A 17148-nucleotide genomic window follows, 5' to 3' on the forward strand; every position below is an offset into this window, starting at 1 on the left:
GGGTGCAGGGATTGAACACAGGGGCATTCAACCACTGAACCATATTCCCAGCCCTATTTTGTATTTTATTTAGAGACAAGGTTTCACTGAGTTGCTTAGTGCCTCACATTTGCAGAGGCTGGCTTTGAACTCTTGATTCTCCTACCTCAGCCTCCCAAGTCACTAGGATTACAGGTGTGCACCACTGCACCCGGACTTGTTTCCTCCCTTTTTAAGACCAAGGATATTAACTGCTTAGCAGGCAGCATGTTATTTTTCACTTGTCAGGGCTTAAGTATATTATTTTTTAAATTGCTGTTTAAGACTGTCTTAATAGCAATAGGTATTATATTTGTATTATAGGCTATTAAGTACAACTCTTGTGTTTTGAAATTCTTCTTTTCATATATTCACATAACTGTAATTATTGTACTCATTTTTGTTATTAACAGCTTTATTGAGATATAATTCACATACCATAAAATTCACTCTCTAAAGTGTTCATTTAGTGTGCAACCATCATGACCATTCTAATTTTAGAATATTTTCATCACTACTCCCACTTTTCACCTCTCAATTTACATTGTCTTCCACACCTAATTGCCTTCCTGTTTTTTATCTTTATTTTCATCCCGGTTTAAGCATAAAAAAAGATAATGAGTTAGATTTCTTTAGATATCATTGGTATGGAATTGAAATTTCTTTTTGTCATTTATGCTTTTTTTTTTTTTTTTTCAGGGAGTGGGTACTGAGTATTAAACTCCGGGACACTTGCCCACTGTGCCACATCCTGAGCATTTTATTTAGAGACAGGGTCTCACTGAATTGATTAGCACCTTGCTTTTGCTGAGGCTGAACCCTGGATTTATCTGTCTCAGCCTCCTAAGCTGCTGGGATTACAGGCATCCGCCACCGTGCCTGGCTTAGACTTTATATTTAAAGTCATTTTCTTCATTGAAGTTAAAGGAATTTTAATGGAATTATTTATTTTCTAATGATTAAACTGTGGAGTGAATTGCGAAAATATTCAGATTAAAAAAAAAACTAGAGTAGGTTTTAGGCAGTTTGGGATTTAGTTTGCCTTGTTATAAATTAGCATGGTGTGAACAGATCTAAAGGAAAGTTCTACACTTGATTCATTAAAAGTTGTATCTTTGCATGGATTATTTTTCTATTTAACAATATTTAGGCACTAGGTTCTTGAGATTTAGAGGTTGTCAAAAGTAGAGAAGGTTCATGGAGCTTGATCCTTTGGCACGGGGGGTGAGGGCAAACAAAGTGAATCACAAACAATGTCAAGTTGTATTTGTGAGTAGTGCTGTGAAAGAGAGGTTCAGGATGGTAAGAGTAAGTAATGATTGGAGGAGTCTAAGACTAGACATTCTGGAAAAACTTTACTGAAAGAGTTAAAGATACACACAATATACTTACTCTTAAACCAATTTAAGCAGGTTAAAGAGGGCAAAGGGTGAGTTAGAAATGGTGGCATAAAACAACCATTTGTTATGCCTTTTCTTCTGCCCCATGATGTTTAGGGCCTTATCTGGAAGGATAATACTGAAGATGATGGCTAGAGGCTGAACTCACCTGAAGGCTCCTTTCCTGGTCATTAGGGACTGGTGGGATCTTAGGTTGTAGGATAGGACAACCATATGTCACCTTTCCGTTGAACCTAGCTTCTTTCATGACATGGTATCCTTGGTTTAGGGGTGTGTGCACTAAGACAGTGCCAGAGCCAGTAGGAGGCTGTATTGCCTTTTATGACCTTGGCGTAGACATCATGTCATTTCTGCATTCTGTTCATCAAGGCGAGGACATACAGTTTCCACTCTAGTTCAGAGACAGGAGAAGTTGGGAGAATGACAAGGTTCTAGAAGAAATAGGAACCAGAAGTATTGTTTTGGCTTTTGGAAAAGTAGTTTAGTGTAGGGAACATTGTGCCTGTCATAAGGCCCAGAGAAGCTGGAGAGAGAAGTATGGGATGGGCTGTTTAATCTCTGATAGAATATTTTAAAATTTAAATAATTTAAAATTGGGGTTATGTTAAGAATAAAGAGAAACCATTCAGGTGTTGTAGAGTTAACATCAGATTTGTGCTGTATAAAGATTGATTTGGAGAGCAAATATGTGTGTGAGAGAGAGCAGGTAGGAAGCTGGTGAAATAATTCAGGCAAAAACTGTAGTAGTGTCGGCTTGATTGTGGAGGTGACTAGAAGCAGATGAATTTGAGAGAAACTTGGGTTTCATTACCAGGTCTTGGGCATGGGGATGGGAATAGAACAGAGTGTTAAGATTGACCCCGTGGTTTCTGGCCATACGCCAGATGAATATGATGCTGTTCACTAGGGTGGAGAATAGGAGAAGTGTACCAGGATTGAGTGGAAGCACATGAATCTGGTTTGGGACACATACTTAATTACAAACGATGCCAAATAGGGTCTGAAGCCCAGAAGAAAGGTCTGAGCTGGAGCTAGAAATTTACCAGTCATCTCCTGGTGGAAGTAATTGAGATTTAGAGAACAGATGAGATCACCCAGGGATAGATAGAAGAAAAGGCATAGTGCTGAGATTTGAGGACTGAGATATCTGATGTCTAGGAAGGAGAAAGTAGGGTGTACCAGAAGAGGAGACCACTAGGAACAGCCATACTCAAGAGTGGAGGAAAATAGGAATGTAGGAGAAGAGAATTCTAGCATTTCAAGAGGAAGGAGTGAGGGTGGGTAGAAGATCAAATTGAGAAGTAAGGAAAGCACTGGAACATGATTATTGGAATTAATGGTGCCAAGTTCAGAAGTGAAGGTAATAGTAGACACAATAGGGCAGTAGGGACTGTGGAATCCAGATTGGAGTGGTGTCAGAAGTGAGTCACTGGGAGAGGAACATAGCAGGTGTTAGATACCTCTGGAGAAATTTATCCCCTCAGTGGAAAAAAAGAGGTGAGATTAGGATGGTTGGAGATGAAGGCAGGTTTTGTGTCTTATGAGAAAATGAATGTTTGTGGAAGAAAGAGATCATCTGAGAAAGAGTAGGGAATGCAGAATGGTGAAAATTAAGAATATTTGAGGTATTATTTATTGATTAAGAGATAAAATTTTGAGAAAGAGGGATGAAATTCACACTATTGGTATTAATAGCTACCATACATTAATCATCTACTCTGTGTTAAATCTAGATCTTTAGAGGAGTTGCTAACTGGTTGGTTTATTTGCTTTTTATCTCAATCCCTTTTTGTCAGAAGAATGATGAAAATGGAAACTGCTCAGGGGAAGGAATTGAATTCCCTACAACAAATTTATATGAACTGGAAAGCCGTGTTCTGACTGATCATTGGTCCATCCCGTACAAGCGAGAAGAATCACTAGGCAAATGCCTGTTGGCTTCTACCTACCTAGCAAGACTTGGTAAGCTTTCAAATACCTCAGAAAGGAAATATTTTTCATAGGCAACTGAGTATAATCTTGGCTTTTGTCATGTGTGGTCTTGGACAGATTATTTATTCTCTTAGTCTTTGTTTATCCCCTGTGGAATAAAAAGCTTTAATCAGTTTTCTTCTAGCTCTAGTAGAGTGTAAGATTATTTAAAATATAATTAAAAGCTTTTTATAGAAATTGAAATTAACTTTTTCCACAGAAGCTTGGAGCACTTTGAATTTGGGTTCAATTCAGGTGGTGCTTGTTGTTGTTGTTGTTTTGTTTTGTTAAAGAATAGAAAGGGTTTGGGGTTTTAACTTAGTGGTAGAGTATTTGCCTAGCCAGTTCAAGATCCTGAGTTCAGTCTCTAGCACTACTAAAAAAGGAGAGAAAGAAAGAAGAAAGTAATGTTTATTTAACAAACATTTTGTGCTTATTAAGTGCTTGATACTGTCTTAAGTGTTTTACAAAAATGAAGCTAATAGAGTGATAAAATATCACTAGATTAGAAGAAAAGTCTGTACTATAAATCTATTTTTAAAAATTCATATTAATTGTTACAAAATAAAAGGAATGAGGCCACTATCTTAGGATATTTTTTCTTATTAAGAGTGCATAGTAGGGTGTGGTGGCACATGCCTATAATCCCAGCTCCTTAGGAGATGGAGGCAGAGAGGATTGCAAGTTAGAGGCCAGCATAGGCAACTCACCAAGACCCTGTATCAAAATAAAATTTTTAAAAAGGGTTGGGATATGGCTCAGTGATAAAACACTTGCCCAGCATATATGAGGCCCTGGGTTCAATATCCAGAATCACAAAAAAAAAAAAAAAAAAAAAAAAAAAAAAAAAAAAAAAAAAAAAAAAANTATGGGAATTACAGAGACCTTGTTTATATTTTCTTTTGTATTTATGGTCATTAAAAAGATTACATGTTTAGAAAACAGCCTAAAATACTGAAGATGTATAAGTATGTATAGTTTACTACCAGAATTGAATGAGACACATCAAAATGAACTTTTCTGAGTAGATTTAGATTTACTGGGAACTGGCTTTTATGATACACTTAAAATTAGCTTCCCAATAGCAGTATTTATTGGGCACCTTCGAGATCTAGGAAATGTGCTAGACAGTGGGTCTGAAGAAAAAGAAAAAAGAAAAATTTTTAGCAGTATTCCAGTAATTAAAAAAAAAAAACAAAAAACTTCTGAAGTATGCTTTTACAGTGGATTCATTCATTCACTTAGTGTTGATCACTTAAACTATGAGAATTCTGCTAGACACAGTTCTGTGTATTTTACTATGCAGAGTCATTGATTTGTTCTAGGGAAGAAGAGTGATTTTGGCATTTGATAAATGTTTGTGTTTTTATAAAGCCGTCTAGGGAAGCAATAATGGATAGTAAGTAGCTGCTGTTGTTTTACTAGCTGTTTAATCAGATTATTAAAGTTATTCTGACATGGAACATAAGATCAACCTTTTGGGTTTTAATTAATATTAAGTCTATTGCTATGATTATATCTAAGCCCTTTACTCCAGGAGAATGTTTATATTCTACTTTTAATAATTGTTTAAAAACCAAGGTTTCTATGATAAACAGCTCCATTTGTGTGAATTTGAGATTTCTATAGACTACATAAAAATCTAAATAAGGGATATTCTTTTATTTATTTTCCCAAGGTCTTTCCGAGTCTGACGAGAATTGTAAAAGATTTATGGATAGGTGTATGCCTGAAGCATTTAAAAAGGTAAGAAAAATTTGGTGATTTGATTTTTGTGGTGGGGGGGTAGAGGTTGGTGGGGGAGTAAAGGTGGAAAGACCTTTAGTTTTAGTTATTTATGTGTAAGACCAGTTTATAAATCTTGTTCAACTGAGGAATTCTCCAATAGGAAAAAATTAGCCCTGTATTTGAGGCTTATTGATGATTTAATTTTTTTTATATCTAATTGTTTATACTTGTCTTTGATTGAATATGACTTTTACTTCCTACAGTTAAATTGCTAAAGAATAGATTAAAACTTTACTAGGAAGTGGTATATCTTGGTAAACTAAGGATTATGGCACTTAGATAATTATTCATTTAACAAAATATGAGTCACTTTATGCTGCTTATTTTACGAGATATTTGGCGGAGATGTTTTTAAACTATTGAAAGTTTGACTAGGTTAGGTATCTTTCCTGACGAAATGGCATGCATATGGCAGCATCTCTGTCAGAACCAGAGTGATATGCTCCCTTTCTGATCATATCTTTTAGCAGTCCCTTTTAAAATGGGAATAGATCACAGGAATGCATTTCTAAAAGCAGTCTGACTCAGCATGATTCCCATTTCAGAACATGAGTCTTGAATCCTCACAAGAGTAGAGACTATGTCTGTCATAGACCCTGTTATTTTCCCCAGTAGAGAATAACCAAGGCCTAACTCATAGATAGAGCTCGGTAGTCATGATTGAATGAATGAATGAGTCTCTTGATGTTTTGTACTGCCGAATTTTGACATCTGTTTTTGTCCCATATGCAAGTAAGTCAGTAGAACTACAGATGGCTAAAGTTTGTGTTTATCTTAAAACTGAGTGAAACAAATTATCATTTGCAAATGATTATTCCCATCTCAGTTTTGGTAGACAGATCTCCCTTGATTCAGGTTTAAAAACTAACAAAATTAATTTCAGGAACAAAAGTATCTTCATTTTTGAAAAATAAGAGAAATTTTTAAATTGTCATTTTGGCTGAGATTCTATAAGATCAAGATTTATTTTCATTTTAGGTGGATTTATATATACCAATATGTAGTTTAAAATAATTTAAAAATTGAAGCAATTCTCTTAATAATAGTAGCTTTAAAAAGTAGACTATAATGTAACATACTGTGACACATATCATATGCATGAATTTATGGACAAAGAAAATACAAGTTTATTTGCAGTTATGAAAAAAGAAATTATTTTAGTGCAAGAAAAGGACCTTTGGGTTGAGGATCTCCAGAAAATCCTGTATTAGGTCAGTTCACCAGCACATTGCTTATTTGGACTATTTCTCTTTACCCCTATACAGAGATACTCTGCAGAGTCCTCAGCTACTGTAGTAGTATGATGAACCGGTCAAATGGTTGGTCAGTTGTTTTCTGTAAAACTAAATCTCAAAGCAATGCTGCATTATGCGATTCAGTTTTGTTAATGTAAGAATGTTAAATTCTCTTACAGCTTAGAGCTCCTAAGGTTCTCTCCTCCCCATCAATTAGGCACACTTTGTTTCATTAAGTCAGAAGAGCTACAGAATTTTGTGTGCCTTTAGGCTTGGATGCTGGAAAAACTCAGTAGGATTTAATATAATTGGTACGATTTCCTTTAGCTGTATTTTCTGGTATGTTAACTGTCTCTCTCCCCTCATCACCAGGCTTTTCTTACAAGATTTCTCATAGTTTTTTTAGAAGTAAGGATATGAATAAGTGAGTGCATGAATGAGGGGCACAAAAGGAGCTTGTTATTTCTACATTCTTCACTTTTTCACCTTCAGGCCAACCTGGATTCTTGTTAGTATATTCAGGCAGAGAAAATCATCTAAATTTGGCTGTAGAGCATCATCATGTTTAAACCTTGTCTGCCTCAACACACAATGGTGCTGCTTGCCTTTCCCCACCTCTCTCAGAAGGTAGTCAGAACTGCATTTTCAAAGTGAAAAACAAACAAATGAGATGATAGCAGAGGAAGGGTGCTTAATTCACAGGCATTTTTATTTGGTAACCTCATGAGCTTTTTCATTGTTAATCTCTATTTCATTTGGTTTTGTTATTTAATTTTTAAATATAGGAGGAATATGTAGTCAAAATTTTTTTGTAAAAAGTAAGAACTCACTGTTTTATATAAAATTAATCTTAGTATTTTTACTCATTTGAGCAAATAGTGCAGTGAGTGGTTTTTAGAAAATCTTGAACTAAGATTTCTCTCTGTGTCTACTGAAGTTTGTTCTCTGTCAGACTATTCTTTTTAAGAAGTTCTCAATATGATCAAGAAGAGATTTTTATTGCACAGTATTTTTCCTCTCAAGGGAAATCTTAACAAAAAACATGAAAGCACCATATCAAATCAAGTGAAATTCTGTGATTTCTCGTTTCCTGTTCCAGCAGTTTTTCCTGAGTTAGACTGCCACAGGACTAGAAGACTGAAGATTGGAGAAATCTAGTTTCTCTCCTTTTTAAGAAATTTAAGAAGCTGTTTTATTTTAATATGTACCACTATTTTATATTTGATGTTTATATTTGAGAAAAATAGTTACATAGTAAATAGTGCTCAAGTATCTTGTCACTTATAGCTATTTTAGATTTGCTTAAACATTTAAAAAGTTAAATACCACTTATACCAAATAGAAAAAAAAGGGTGGGGCGTGGTGTTACATGCCTATAATTCCAGCTGCTCAGGAGGCTAAGGCAGGAGGACCTCAAGTTCAAAGCTAGCCTTAGTAAAAGTGAGGCACTACGCAACTCAGTAGGAACCGGTTTCTAAATAAAATTAGGACTGGGATGTAGCTCAGTGGTCGAGTGCCCCTGAGTTCAATCCCTGGTACCCCACCTCACCACCACCAAAAAAAAAGTGCAAAATAAATTAGTTAGGCATTTCTAAGATTTGTTCACATTTAGAGTCCTATTGTCAATAGGTGGTAAGATAGAGGCCTACTTCTGAGATGTTAGAAAATGTGAAAACATTATGCACATTAGAATCCATGAAATACATAGTTTGGATTGGATTCTAAAATATTAATATTAACATCCAACTATCAAGATACATTAACAGTGGTTTAATATTTATAAAATGCTTTCATATTTGTTATATCTCAGTCCTGGTTATATCTGTTTGAAGAGGGCAGGAATTCTCCCTCATTAAATATGAAAACTGAGACCCTGAGAGCCCAGGCAAATTTGTTCATGGCCATACAACTAGAAAACAGTAATATCTGGACTTAATGTCAGGTTTTTATTTGGTCTGTGCCACTGGACATCCCATAGTAATAATGAAAAATATAGGAGCAAATAAAAATTATCTTTTAAACAAACTGCTTTCATGTAAGGGCAATAAAATTAAAAAACCTGTGTTGACTTTGAAATAAAGGAACAAGTAGATGGCCTACAGCTGTGGATCCTTTTAAATTGAGTCATGTGCATAAAAGAAAGTATTCTGGTCATAATCTTTTGATTATTTGAAATTGACCTAATAAACTGTAAATTTATTTTCTTTTTTCAAGTTAGACTCTAGACTACTCTTTATGTTTTTGTAGCTCCTGACATCAAGTGCTGTTCACAAGTGGGGTACTGAAATTCACGAAGGAATCTACAACATGTTGATGCTATTAATAGAACTGGTTGCAGAGAGAATAAAACAAGATCCAATTCCCATTGGTCTCCTGGGTGTGCTTACAATGGTATAGTATCTCCAGAATGAAGTACTTTATGTTTTGATTTTGTTTAAGGTACTTAATGTTCTTTGGCTTGTAATTATCTAATAATGAATAAAAATGATTGTATCGTTAAAGATATTAACTTAGCTCTGAGAGTCCTTGTTTTTTATTTTAAAAAAGTAGAGCAATAATCCTGTGTTTAATTTGAAAGAAATGCTTTTCTGTTTTTAATGGAGTTTTTAAAAATTATTTTTTAATGGAGTTTTCAGCTCATAGAATTATTAAATAGTTTCCCCATCCTTTCCCTGACTGCACATCTTAAATGCATGTGTTTCTGTCTTTTGCTTTCTGGCTTTTCCCCCCAGCTCATGCCTTCCCCTCCTAACTTCCTCTGTGGCCCAGCTCTGCCTGTGGCAGCCCGAGTGCTTCTGGGACATTGGCACTGCCTTGTCTGGAGTCAGACTTCTCCTCTGTTGTGCACCCCTCCTCCAGTGAACAGGAGCAGGGCAAGGGAGTTACTAACCCAGTGCTCTGCTCCCCTGCACCAGCCATGGTGTGTGCTTTGTTAGTGTTCTTGAAAGTTTCCATTAATGAAGGAATCCAAGACTTACTTCTTTCTAATGCTAATGTGTTGCTATTGAAATAAATAATAACATTTCTCCATTCTCTTTGAATCTAGGCTTTCAATCCCGATAATGAATACCACTTTAAAAACAGAATGAAAGTGTCACAAAGGAATTGGGCAGAAGTGTTTGGAGAAAGAAATATGTTTGCTATTTCACCTGTGTCTGCTTTCCAAAAGGTAAATATAATTGTGTTTCATAGTTCTTTTTATAGAGAAATACTTGAAAAGTATTTTTTGTGCTGTAAAAATGATAATTTACATGGAAGGATAAAAATAATTATGAAAAATTATAAATATTTCATATAGTTTATAAAATTAAAATTTATTCAGATATTACATGGCTGTTTACTATATCATGAATAATTTTATACATTTAAACTTACATTTGGTAAAGTAGTACTCTATTAGATTATCAGAACTTTTTTTTTTTTTTTTATATTTATTTTTTAGTTGTAGTTGGACACAATACCTTTAGTTTATTGATTTGTATGTGGTGCTGAGGATCAAACCCAGGGCCCCGCACATGCCAGACAAGCACTCTACTGCTGAGCCACAACCCCAGCCCAAGAACTTTTTTAAAAATTTATTTTTTAGTTGTAGTTGGACCACAACCTTAATTTTATTTAATGTGGTGCCAAGGATCGAACCCAGGGCCTCGCACATGCTAGGCAAGCGTTCTACTGCTGAGCCATAACCCCAGCCCCCAGAACTTTTTTTTAAATTGGTATCCCAGCAGAGATATTTGAGAGACTGAAGCATTTGATGGCTTGAAGTAACTAATTGTACCTAAAACAATAATCTAGTAGTTAGTCTCATATAAGGCTCTCAAATTCCATAAGCATTAAAGTTTGCTTTTTTAGACCCAGAAGCAGCATTTCTTTTTTATACTGAAAGGTCTGTAGTGTGCCTATAATTTTATACCCACAACAAGTATGTAATCTAAATAGTCCTTTAACTCAAACACTGTTTGGTTTTTGAGAAACAGTTTAAAGAAGTTTATATGTTGATAAGAAACTTGCCCGCTGCTTTATTAGAAGCAGGGTTTTAGTTCAGTGCCCATTTATTGAACATTTATTGTGTGTCTGGCATTATTCTAGGTTTGGAAGATATAAATATAAACCAGTAGACCTTGTCTATAATATAAAGACAAGATCCTTAGCTTAGAATCCGAGAACAAAAAATTATAGTATAATAAAGAGTAGTTGCAATTAGAATAATATATACTGTGTATAGAATTCAGAGGAGGGAGTGGTTATTGCCACATTGATGGGTCAGACAATACTCTAGAGAAGAGTTAACAGCTGAGTCTGAGGGCAGTGAATATGGACTTGGGATTTAATCTCCATAATAACTCTTTAGGAGTTAGATGCTATTTTTACCCTCCTTCCAAATATGTGAAACTAAGATAAAGTTTATATATTTGCTCAAGCCCAATTGCCTGGTCATAAGAAGAACTCATGCAACCCAGCTCCAGAGTTGGCTTTCTTTAACTGTACTGTCTCCCAAAAATACTGTAGTCTCTTCTCTTCTGATGTAAGGATTAAATGACAAATGGATATAGAAACACTGAACCTAATAGTTCCTCATAGTAAGAACTCAGAAGTTCCTTCTTCCCTTTAGCTCCCATGTGCCACAACCTGAGAACAGAAAAATTCAATCTTATATTCCTCTTATTACCACAGAAAAATCCTCTCTCCTACCAAGGTCCTAGATCCCCGTCCTCTTGCCTTCTAAACTATTTTGCTCCTTAGCTTTTCTGTTCCTTGTTATCCTCAATCTTTTCCTCACTTTTGGATCATTCCCATGTATGCAACATGCTCTGATCTTTAAATATTCTGCCCTTAATAACATAGCCTCAGCATGATTCTCTGCTCCCCTTCACATCCATAACTCAAAAAGAATCTAGGGTGTCCCCCCCAGTCATTCTTTCATTGGTTACCCTAAATTTTTAATTTATTCACTAAATAAAACTTAAAACTCAGTATATGTGTATGTGCATAAAGACCTTAGCATGTTTCCCAAGATAACTTCCCATCATCTATTGTTCTTCCCTAAATGTATTTTGAAATCTTTTCTTTCTCTTTGATGTTTGTCAATTTGATTTTTATGCAATTGACTGACATATTGTTTTTGTTTTACTTTGCATTCATTGGGCTTCTAAATTTAAGGATTAGTATCTTGCATCAATTCTATTAATTTCTCAACCATCTTCTGTTAAAATATTGCCTCTTTCCCATTAGTCTCTATTTCTCTGGAGCTTTAATTTGACTGTATCATTCTGTGCTATATTTGTGATCAGTTTTTTTCCTACATCCATAGCCCAGTTACTGCTTTTTAAAAAAATTTGTATTTAATCTATTTAACTTATTCATTTATTTATGTAACTTCAGTTCCTATATTTTTATTTATATAAATTCTATTAGTTCTTTTTTGACTGTTCAGTCACTTTTCATTTTACCATGTTCTTGACTCATTTTCAACCTGCAGTTTGTTTAATGCTTAGTATATTTTGTGTCTAATAGCTAAAGATCTCGTTCTGACTTTTACTCACTTGTTCTGTGTGTGTAAATATACTTTTACTTATTTGTTTTTCTGTAAACTTGTGTTTCTTAGAATTTAATCTGGGGGGATTTTTTTGAGGCTTGAGTTAAAAGCTCTTTTCCTCCAAAAAGGATTTACTTATACTTCTTCCAGCTGCCTGGAAGCACTACAGTCTGGGACTACTTTAGAAAACATTTTGGTTTTCATCAAAACACAGACTTATAAACTCCTCAAATTGTATATAGTAAGGTTTTTCAGATGACAGATTCAGTGGGAATTTGAGCAGCAAAGCCATATGAGGGCACTTCTGTGGTTACAGATTCTTGAATTTTGTTCTCCTCTCCAATCAGTCCCAAAGTCAAGAGTAGGCAGGCTTCCTTGCTTTTTTTCTGCAGGTGTTTCTTTTCATTGTGGATATGGCCCATTGGATATGGCCATCTTTTCATTGTGGATATGGCCCTCTAGGTTCTAGCTTTAGATGACAGTCCTGAGTCTCCTTGCCGCCACCTTGGCTGTCCTATTTCTCATGAAGTTGGAAGTTCAGATCACCAGATTTCCCCAGATACCTGTGGAATAAAAGCTGGCTTCAATGAGAATCTGACCTCACAGGATTCCAGCTTTCTCCTTGTTTTAACTTCTCAGCTATCTGTTGTCAAACTAGCAAATGTTTTAAAAGATTATTTCTTTAAGCCAGGTATAGTGGCGCCCACCTGCAATTCCAGCTACTCAGGAAGTAAAGGCAGGAGGCTCACAATTTCAAGGTCAACTTGGGCAACTTAATAAAATCCTGTCTCAAAATAAAATTTATATTTAAAGAAGAAAAGAGTTGGGAATGTAGTTCAGTGGTAGAATAATTGCCTAGCATGCACAAAGTCCTAGGTTTAATCCCCAATATTGAAGGGAAGAAAATTTTAATGTTTTTATCCAGTGCTGTTATTTTTAGTTGGAGAGCTTGTTAGAGTAACCAGACTTAAGTTCCCATTAATTCTTCAGAGCTTTCCATCTTCTTTTCCCACATCCACTGAAGTCATTCCTCCAGGTTTTGAGGTTGGGAGGAATCTTCTCAACCCCACACACAACATTGGTCACAGTTCTTCCTTCTTGACTGTTTTTCTTCGGTGACTTTCAGGACATTCCAGTCTCTTGCTTTTCTGCCTGCCCATAAGCCACATTGCCTTTGTTTGTTCCTTTCCCACTATCTGGCTTTGACTCAGGCCTTCCTGTCTTCCTTCACTACACTTCCTCTAAGAAATGTCTTCCATTTTCATGGATTTAAATGTCATCTCTGTGTTGGTGGTTCTCCAACTTATATCTGTCAGGGCCAAACCTCCTCTCTGAGCACACCAGACTTGAGTCAACCATGTCCTCTTCTTGGTTGCCACACACAGAGATCTCAAATTTAGTATGCCTAAGTGGAACTTCATTTTGTCTTCCCAGCTTCTCTCAGTAAATAACATCGTCATCTACATCCATGTCCAAGCCAAAAACACAGGAGTTGGCCATGATTCATCCCTTTTTTCTTACTTCCCATGTCTAAACCATAAACAAGTTCTTTTTTATTATAATTCCAGTGATTTCTCCCCCAACTCCTGTTAGGGTCCTGTTCCACACACCACCATATACTGTCTAATCACAGCACTGTTCTTCCACCTGGTTTTGTCTGCTTCTTGTTCTTCCATTATGTTCTGAATAGAACTGTAAGAGTAATCTTCTTAAAATAAAACATTCTCTTCAGTCCCTCTCCTTATGATCACAGCTTGCAAGTTTCTGCATGATCTGGCCTTTGCTTTTGTCTACAGCTTTATCTTTGCTGCTTCCCCTGGCTCATTGTGTCCCAGGTGGGAGAGTTTTCTCTTGGTTTTTCAAACACAGTAGTCTTTTCTTCCTTTCCACACCAAAATCTTTGCCGTTTCAGCCTCTCTGTCTGGACTGTTCTTTAAATGGCCACATCTATGTCATTCTTGAGGTTCCAACCTCGTAGAGGTCTTTTATAATCACTACCCTGAGTAGAGGCTAGTTTGGTTTTTTTCAGTGGAGGACCTTTTGTTTTCCCTTTTATAGGACTTAACACAATCCCAATTATCTTCTATAAGTAGATTTTCTTATTTTGTTGACCCTACTAGAATATGCACTCAATGAAAGCAGGTATCGCATCTCTGCTTAGTTACTTGGTTCTGTATCCAGCACCTAGAAATGTAAACAGGGAAGGGAAAGAAAAGGAGAAGAAAGCTTGCTTAAGGATATTAATGATTCAGTTGGGACTAAAATTTTAATCTCTTGATTCCTGATTATTTATTCTTTGGGTAAATAATTAATTCTTAATTTCTAAATTATAACTTTCTTATTAGAGAATTTAAGTCATCATATTCTTTGAAGAGCTTAACCAGCTGATCTTGGGCATTCTGCTGTCATGTATAATGAATTAGAATAAATAAATAAATTTTAAAAAATCTGACCTTGGCTTCCCAAAACACATGAATGTATTTACGGATAAATGCTCCACATTGTGGCAATTCTATCAAATTCAGACTTAGACACTTTAAAAATTTTATATAGTAATTTCCAAAGAAACCAATGGACAAACTTTGAAAGTATTTTTCAGATTTTAATGATTTTTCCTCTGACTTCATTTAGAAAAGAAATACAAGGGTTAATGTGGAAGCTTTTATGTTAGCATTTCAATTTTTCTTTTCTTTTCTTATAGGAACCTCATGGATGGGTTGTGGATTTGGTAAATAAGGTATACAACTGTTATTAATATGATTGTGTTAGCTTTTGTTGCAGTACCCATGAAAAATAACAGAGAGAAATAGAGAAAAAGGAAGGGAAGGGTTGCAGATATGATATAGTCCATGCTCCCCTCCCAGGACCCTATTCCCTCTATAGGTTATTCAGTCATGAATTCATCAGTGGATTAGTCCATTGATGTGGGCAGAGCCCTCACAATCCAATAACTTCCCCAAAGCCCCACCTTTGAACATTTCTTCATTGGGGACCAATGAAGAGATTTTGGACATTTCAGATCCAAACGAGCAATGGTCATATATTTTATTTCCCATTTTCTAATGAAATTTTCCAATTGCAATATTTTAAGCAAATGACAGCTACAAAGAATAATGTTTTCCCAAAGGGATATGTTTTGTAGTTTCTTCTTTTTGTATGTACAGTGTATACAAGGAACCTCAGCTTTTGGACTTAGCATGTCTTCGGCAATATCTATAGGAGAATTTGAGTTACTTCTGTCATAACTCTTAAGACCAGTAATATAGAGCACAGCAAAAGTAAAATATTAGCCTTAACTACCTTAAATTATTAACATGTAGTGTTTCAAAGTTAATTTGTGCCTGTTTTCTTGTCAGTTTGGAGAATTAGGTGGATTTGCAGCAATCCAAGCCAAACTCCATTCAGAAGACATAGAACTTGGGGTGAGTTAAACTATGTGTGCGCTCAGTGTGCACCTTTACTTTATTTGGGTTGGTATGCGACCAGGGGCACCGTCTGTTAAAAGTTAATCCTGAGAGGAGCAAATTCCATGGTTCTGATAACCAAAGAAATATAGTCATAACCAAATTTACATGTAGGCTGTTTGTGTTTTTTACCTCACTATTTCCCCTTTGCCTATGGCATTTTTCTCTCAATTTGTGATTGTTACATGAAATTATCTTGCTCTTTAATAGGTGCTATATGTGGCAATATATATGTGCATAACAATTTTGTGACTGCTAAATGATCATATGAATCAGAATTTATTTCATAGGATAAAGCACAAATAAAAATATTTTAGCAAGGTTGTTCAGGCTTTTTGGTGTTACAGAAACTTAACAGATAACAGTATACCATAACATAGGAACTTCACATGATCCCTCATGTGCAGTACCATTAGTTTTTCATGTCAACTTTATTTTCTTAAAGAATTTCACTTTATAGTAAGGAGAATAATTTTTCACAGACTTCTGACCTCAATGCAGCTAAGAACCCTTTATTCTAGTTAATCATTCAGTTATTTGTCATGGATAAAACCCTGTGCTAGCTACCATAATTTGATCAATGTAGAAAATGATGTAGTAAAATAATATACCTGAATGTTACATATTGTGCTTAGAGTAGCCGTTATTTCTGTGGAATCATGACTCATTGACTTCTCTGATCCTTCTTTGCATGAGGGTGTAACATTGGTCAGGGAAAGAGACTTGACAGTGTGATAGTAGACTGACCCTTTCATGCCACCCATGTTTATCTTTAAAAATTAGGTATCTGCCAGATCATTAACTGTCCAGGGAGCCTCTTCTGCCTGTCCTGGGAGTTACTTAAGCTGTTGGACTCTCATTTTGGATCCCCATTGAGTATATCAAGTATATTGGAAAGGAGTTTATTGACTTGGAAAATAATAGGTAGTGATTTTTAAAACAAAGCAGAAAAATCTCTTTAGGGAACAGGCTTTTTATTTAGTTTGCTTCTCAAGAACTGGTCTTTTGGGACATTGGGAAATATAACAAATTAAGTTTATTTCTGAAAAATGTTTAAACAATTAGTAATTTTCTATAGATTCAATTTATTTAAAAACACATCAAAACCAGAGCAGGTCCAAATTTCTACTGTACCTGAATGAAAATTGTTTAAGGATGGATACTTAGGATTATGGCCTTATCCTTCATTGTTGTTGAGTGTTGTGATAATTTCAAAAATTTCCCTTTAGGTCAGATGTTTTTCAGAACAGTTGTATTGTTGACTACAGTTGATGTAGAATTTTATTAGTCTAGCTGGTATGGAAAAGATGGTAAAACTCAGGCACCAGACAAAGAGATCCAAAGGTTGAAATTCTCATTTTAATAAACAAGTATAATTAAAATTCATGGTAAATATCAGATTTCTGACCAGTTAAGAAGGTGGCTGTGTCCCAGAATAAATCTAGGCCATATTATAACAGTGAGTTCAAATCATATTTTTTTTTTTTTTTTTTTTTTTTTTTTTTTCCCTTTAAATTTTTTTCTAGTACTGAGAATCAAACCCAGGGCTTCACACCTGCCAGGTAAGTGCTCTTCCACTGAGCCACATCTCTAGCTCACCCAGCCTGTCTTACACCTCCATGGATAGGAAACTCCATTCCTAAGGGCTCTAGTCGGTCTTAATCCTCCCCAAAGCATTAACATTTCTTCCACATATTTAATTTGTGTTTATATAAAGAACAAATTAGGGCTGGGAT

General features: G+C 35.4%; 1 protein-coding gene across 1 annotated transcript in view; it reads left to right on the forward strand.

Moving 5' to 3' along the window:
• The window catches only part of Usp24 (ubiquitin specific peptidase 24), a 134381-nt gene that overhangs the window by 22237 nt on the left and 94996 nt on the right, over window positions 1–17148 (forward strand). The window contains 6 exon segments of the mRNA XM_015484945.2: window positions 3215–3380; window positions 5068–5135; window positions 8660–8803; window positions 9459–9581; window positions 14650–14685; window positions 15305–15370. Of these exon segments, the coding sequence (XP_015340431.1) occupies window positions 3215–3380; window positions 5068–5135; window positions 8660–8803; window positions 9459–9581; window positions 14650–14685; window positions 15305–15370 (603 nt within the window).

Source organism: Marmota marmota, unplaced genomic scaffold (assembly GCF_001458135.2).
Source record: "Marmota marmota marmota unplaced genomic scaffold, marMar, whole genome shotgun sequence".
In the NCBI taxonomy this organism is placed as follows: Eukaryota; Metazoa; Chordata; class Mammalia; order Rodentia; family Sciuridae; genus Marmota; species Marmota marmota.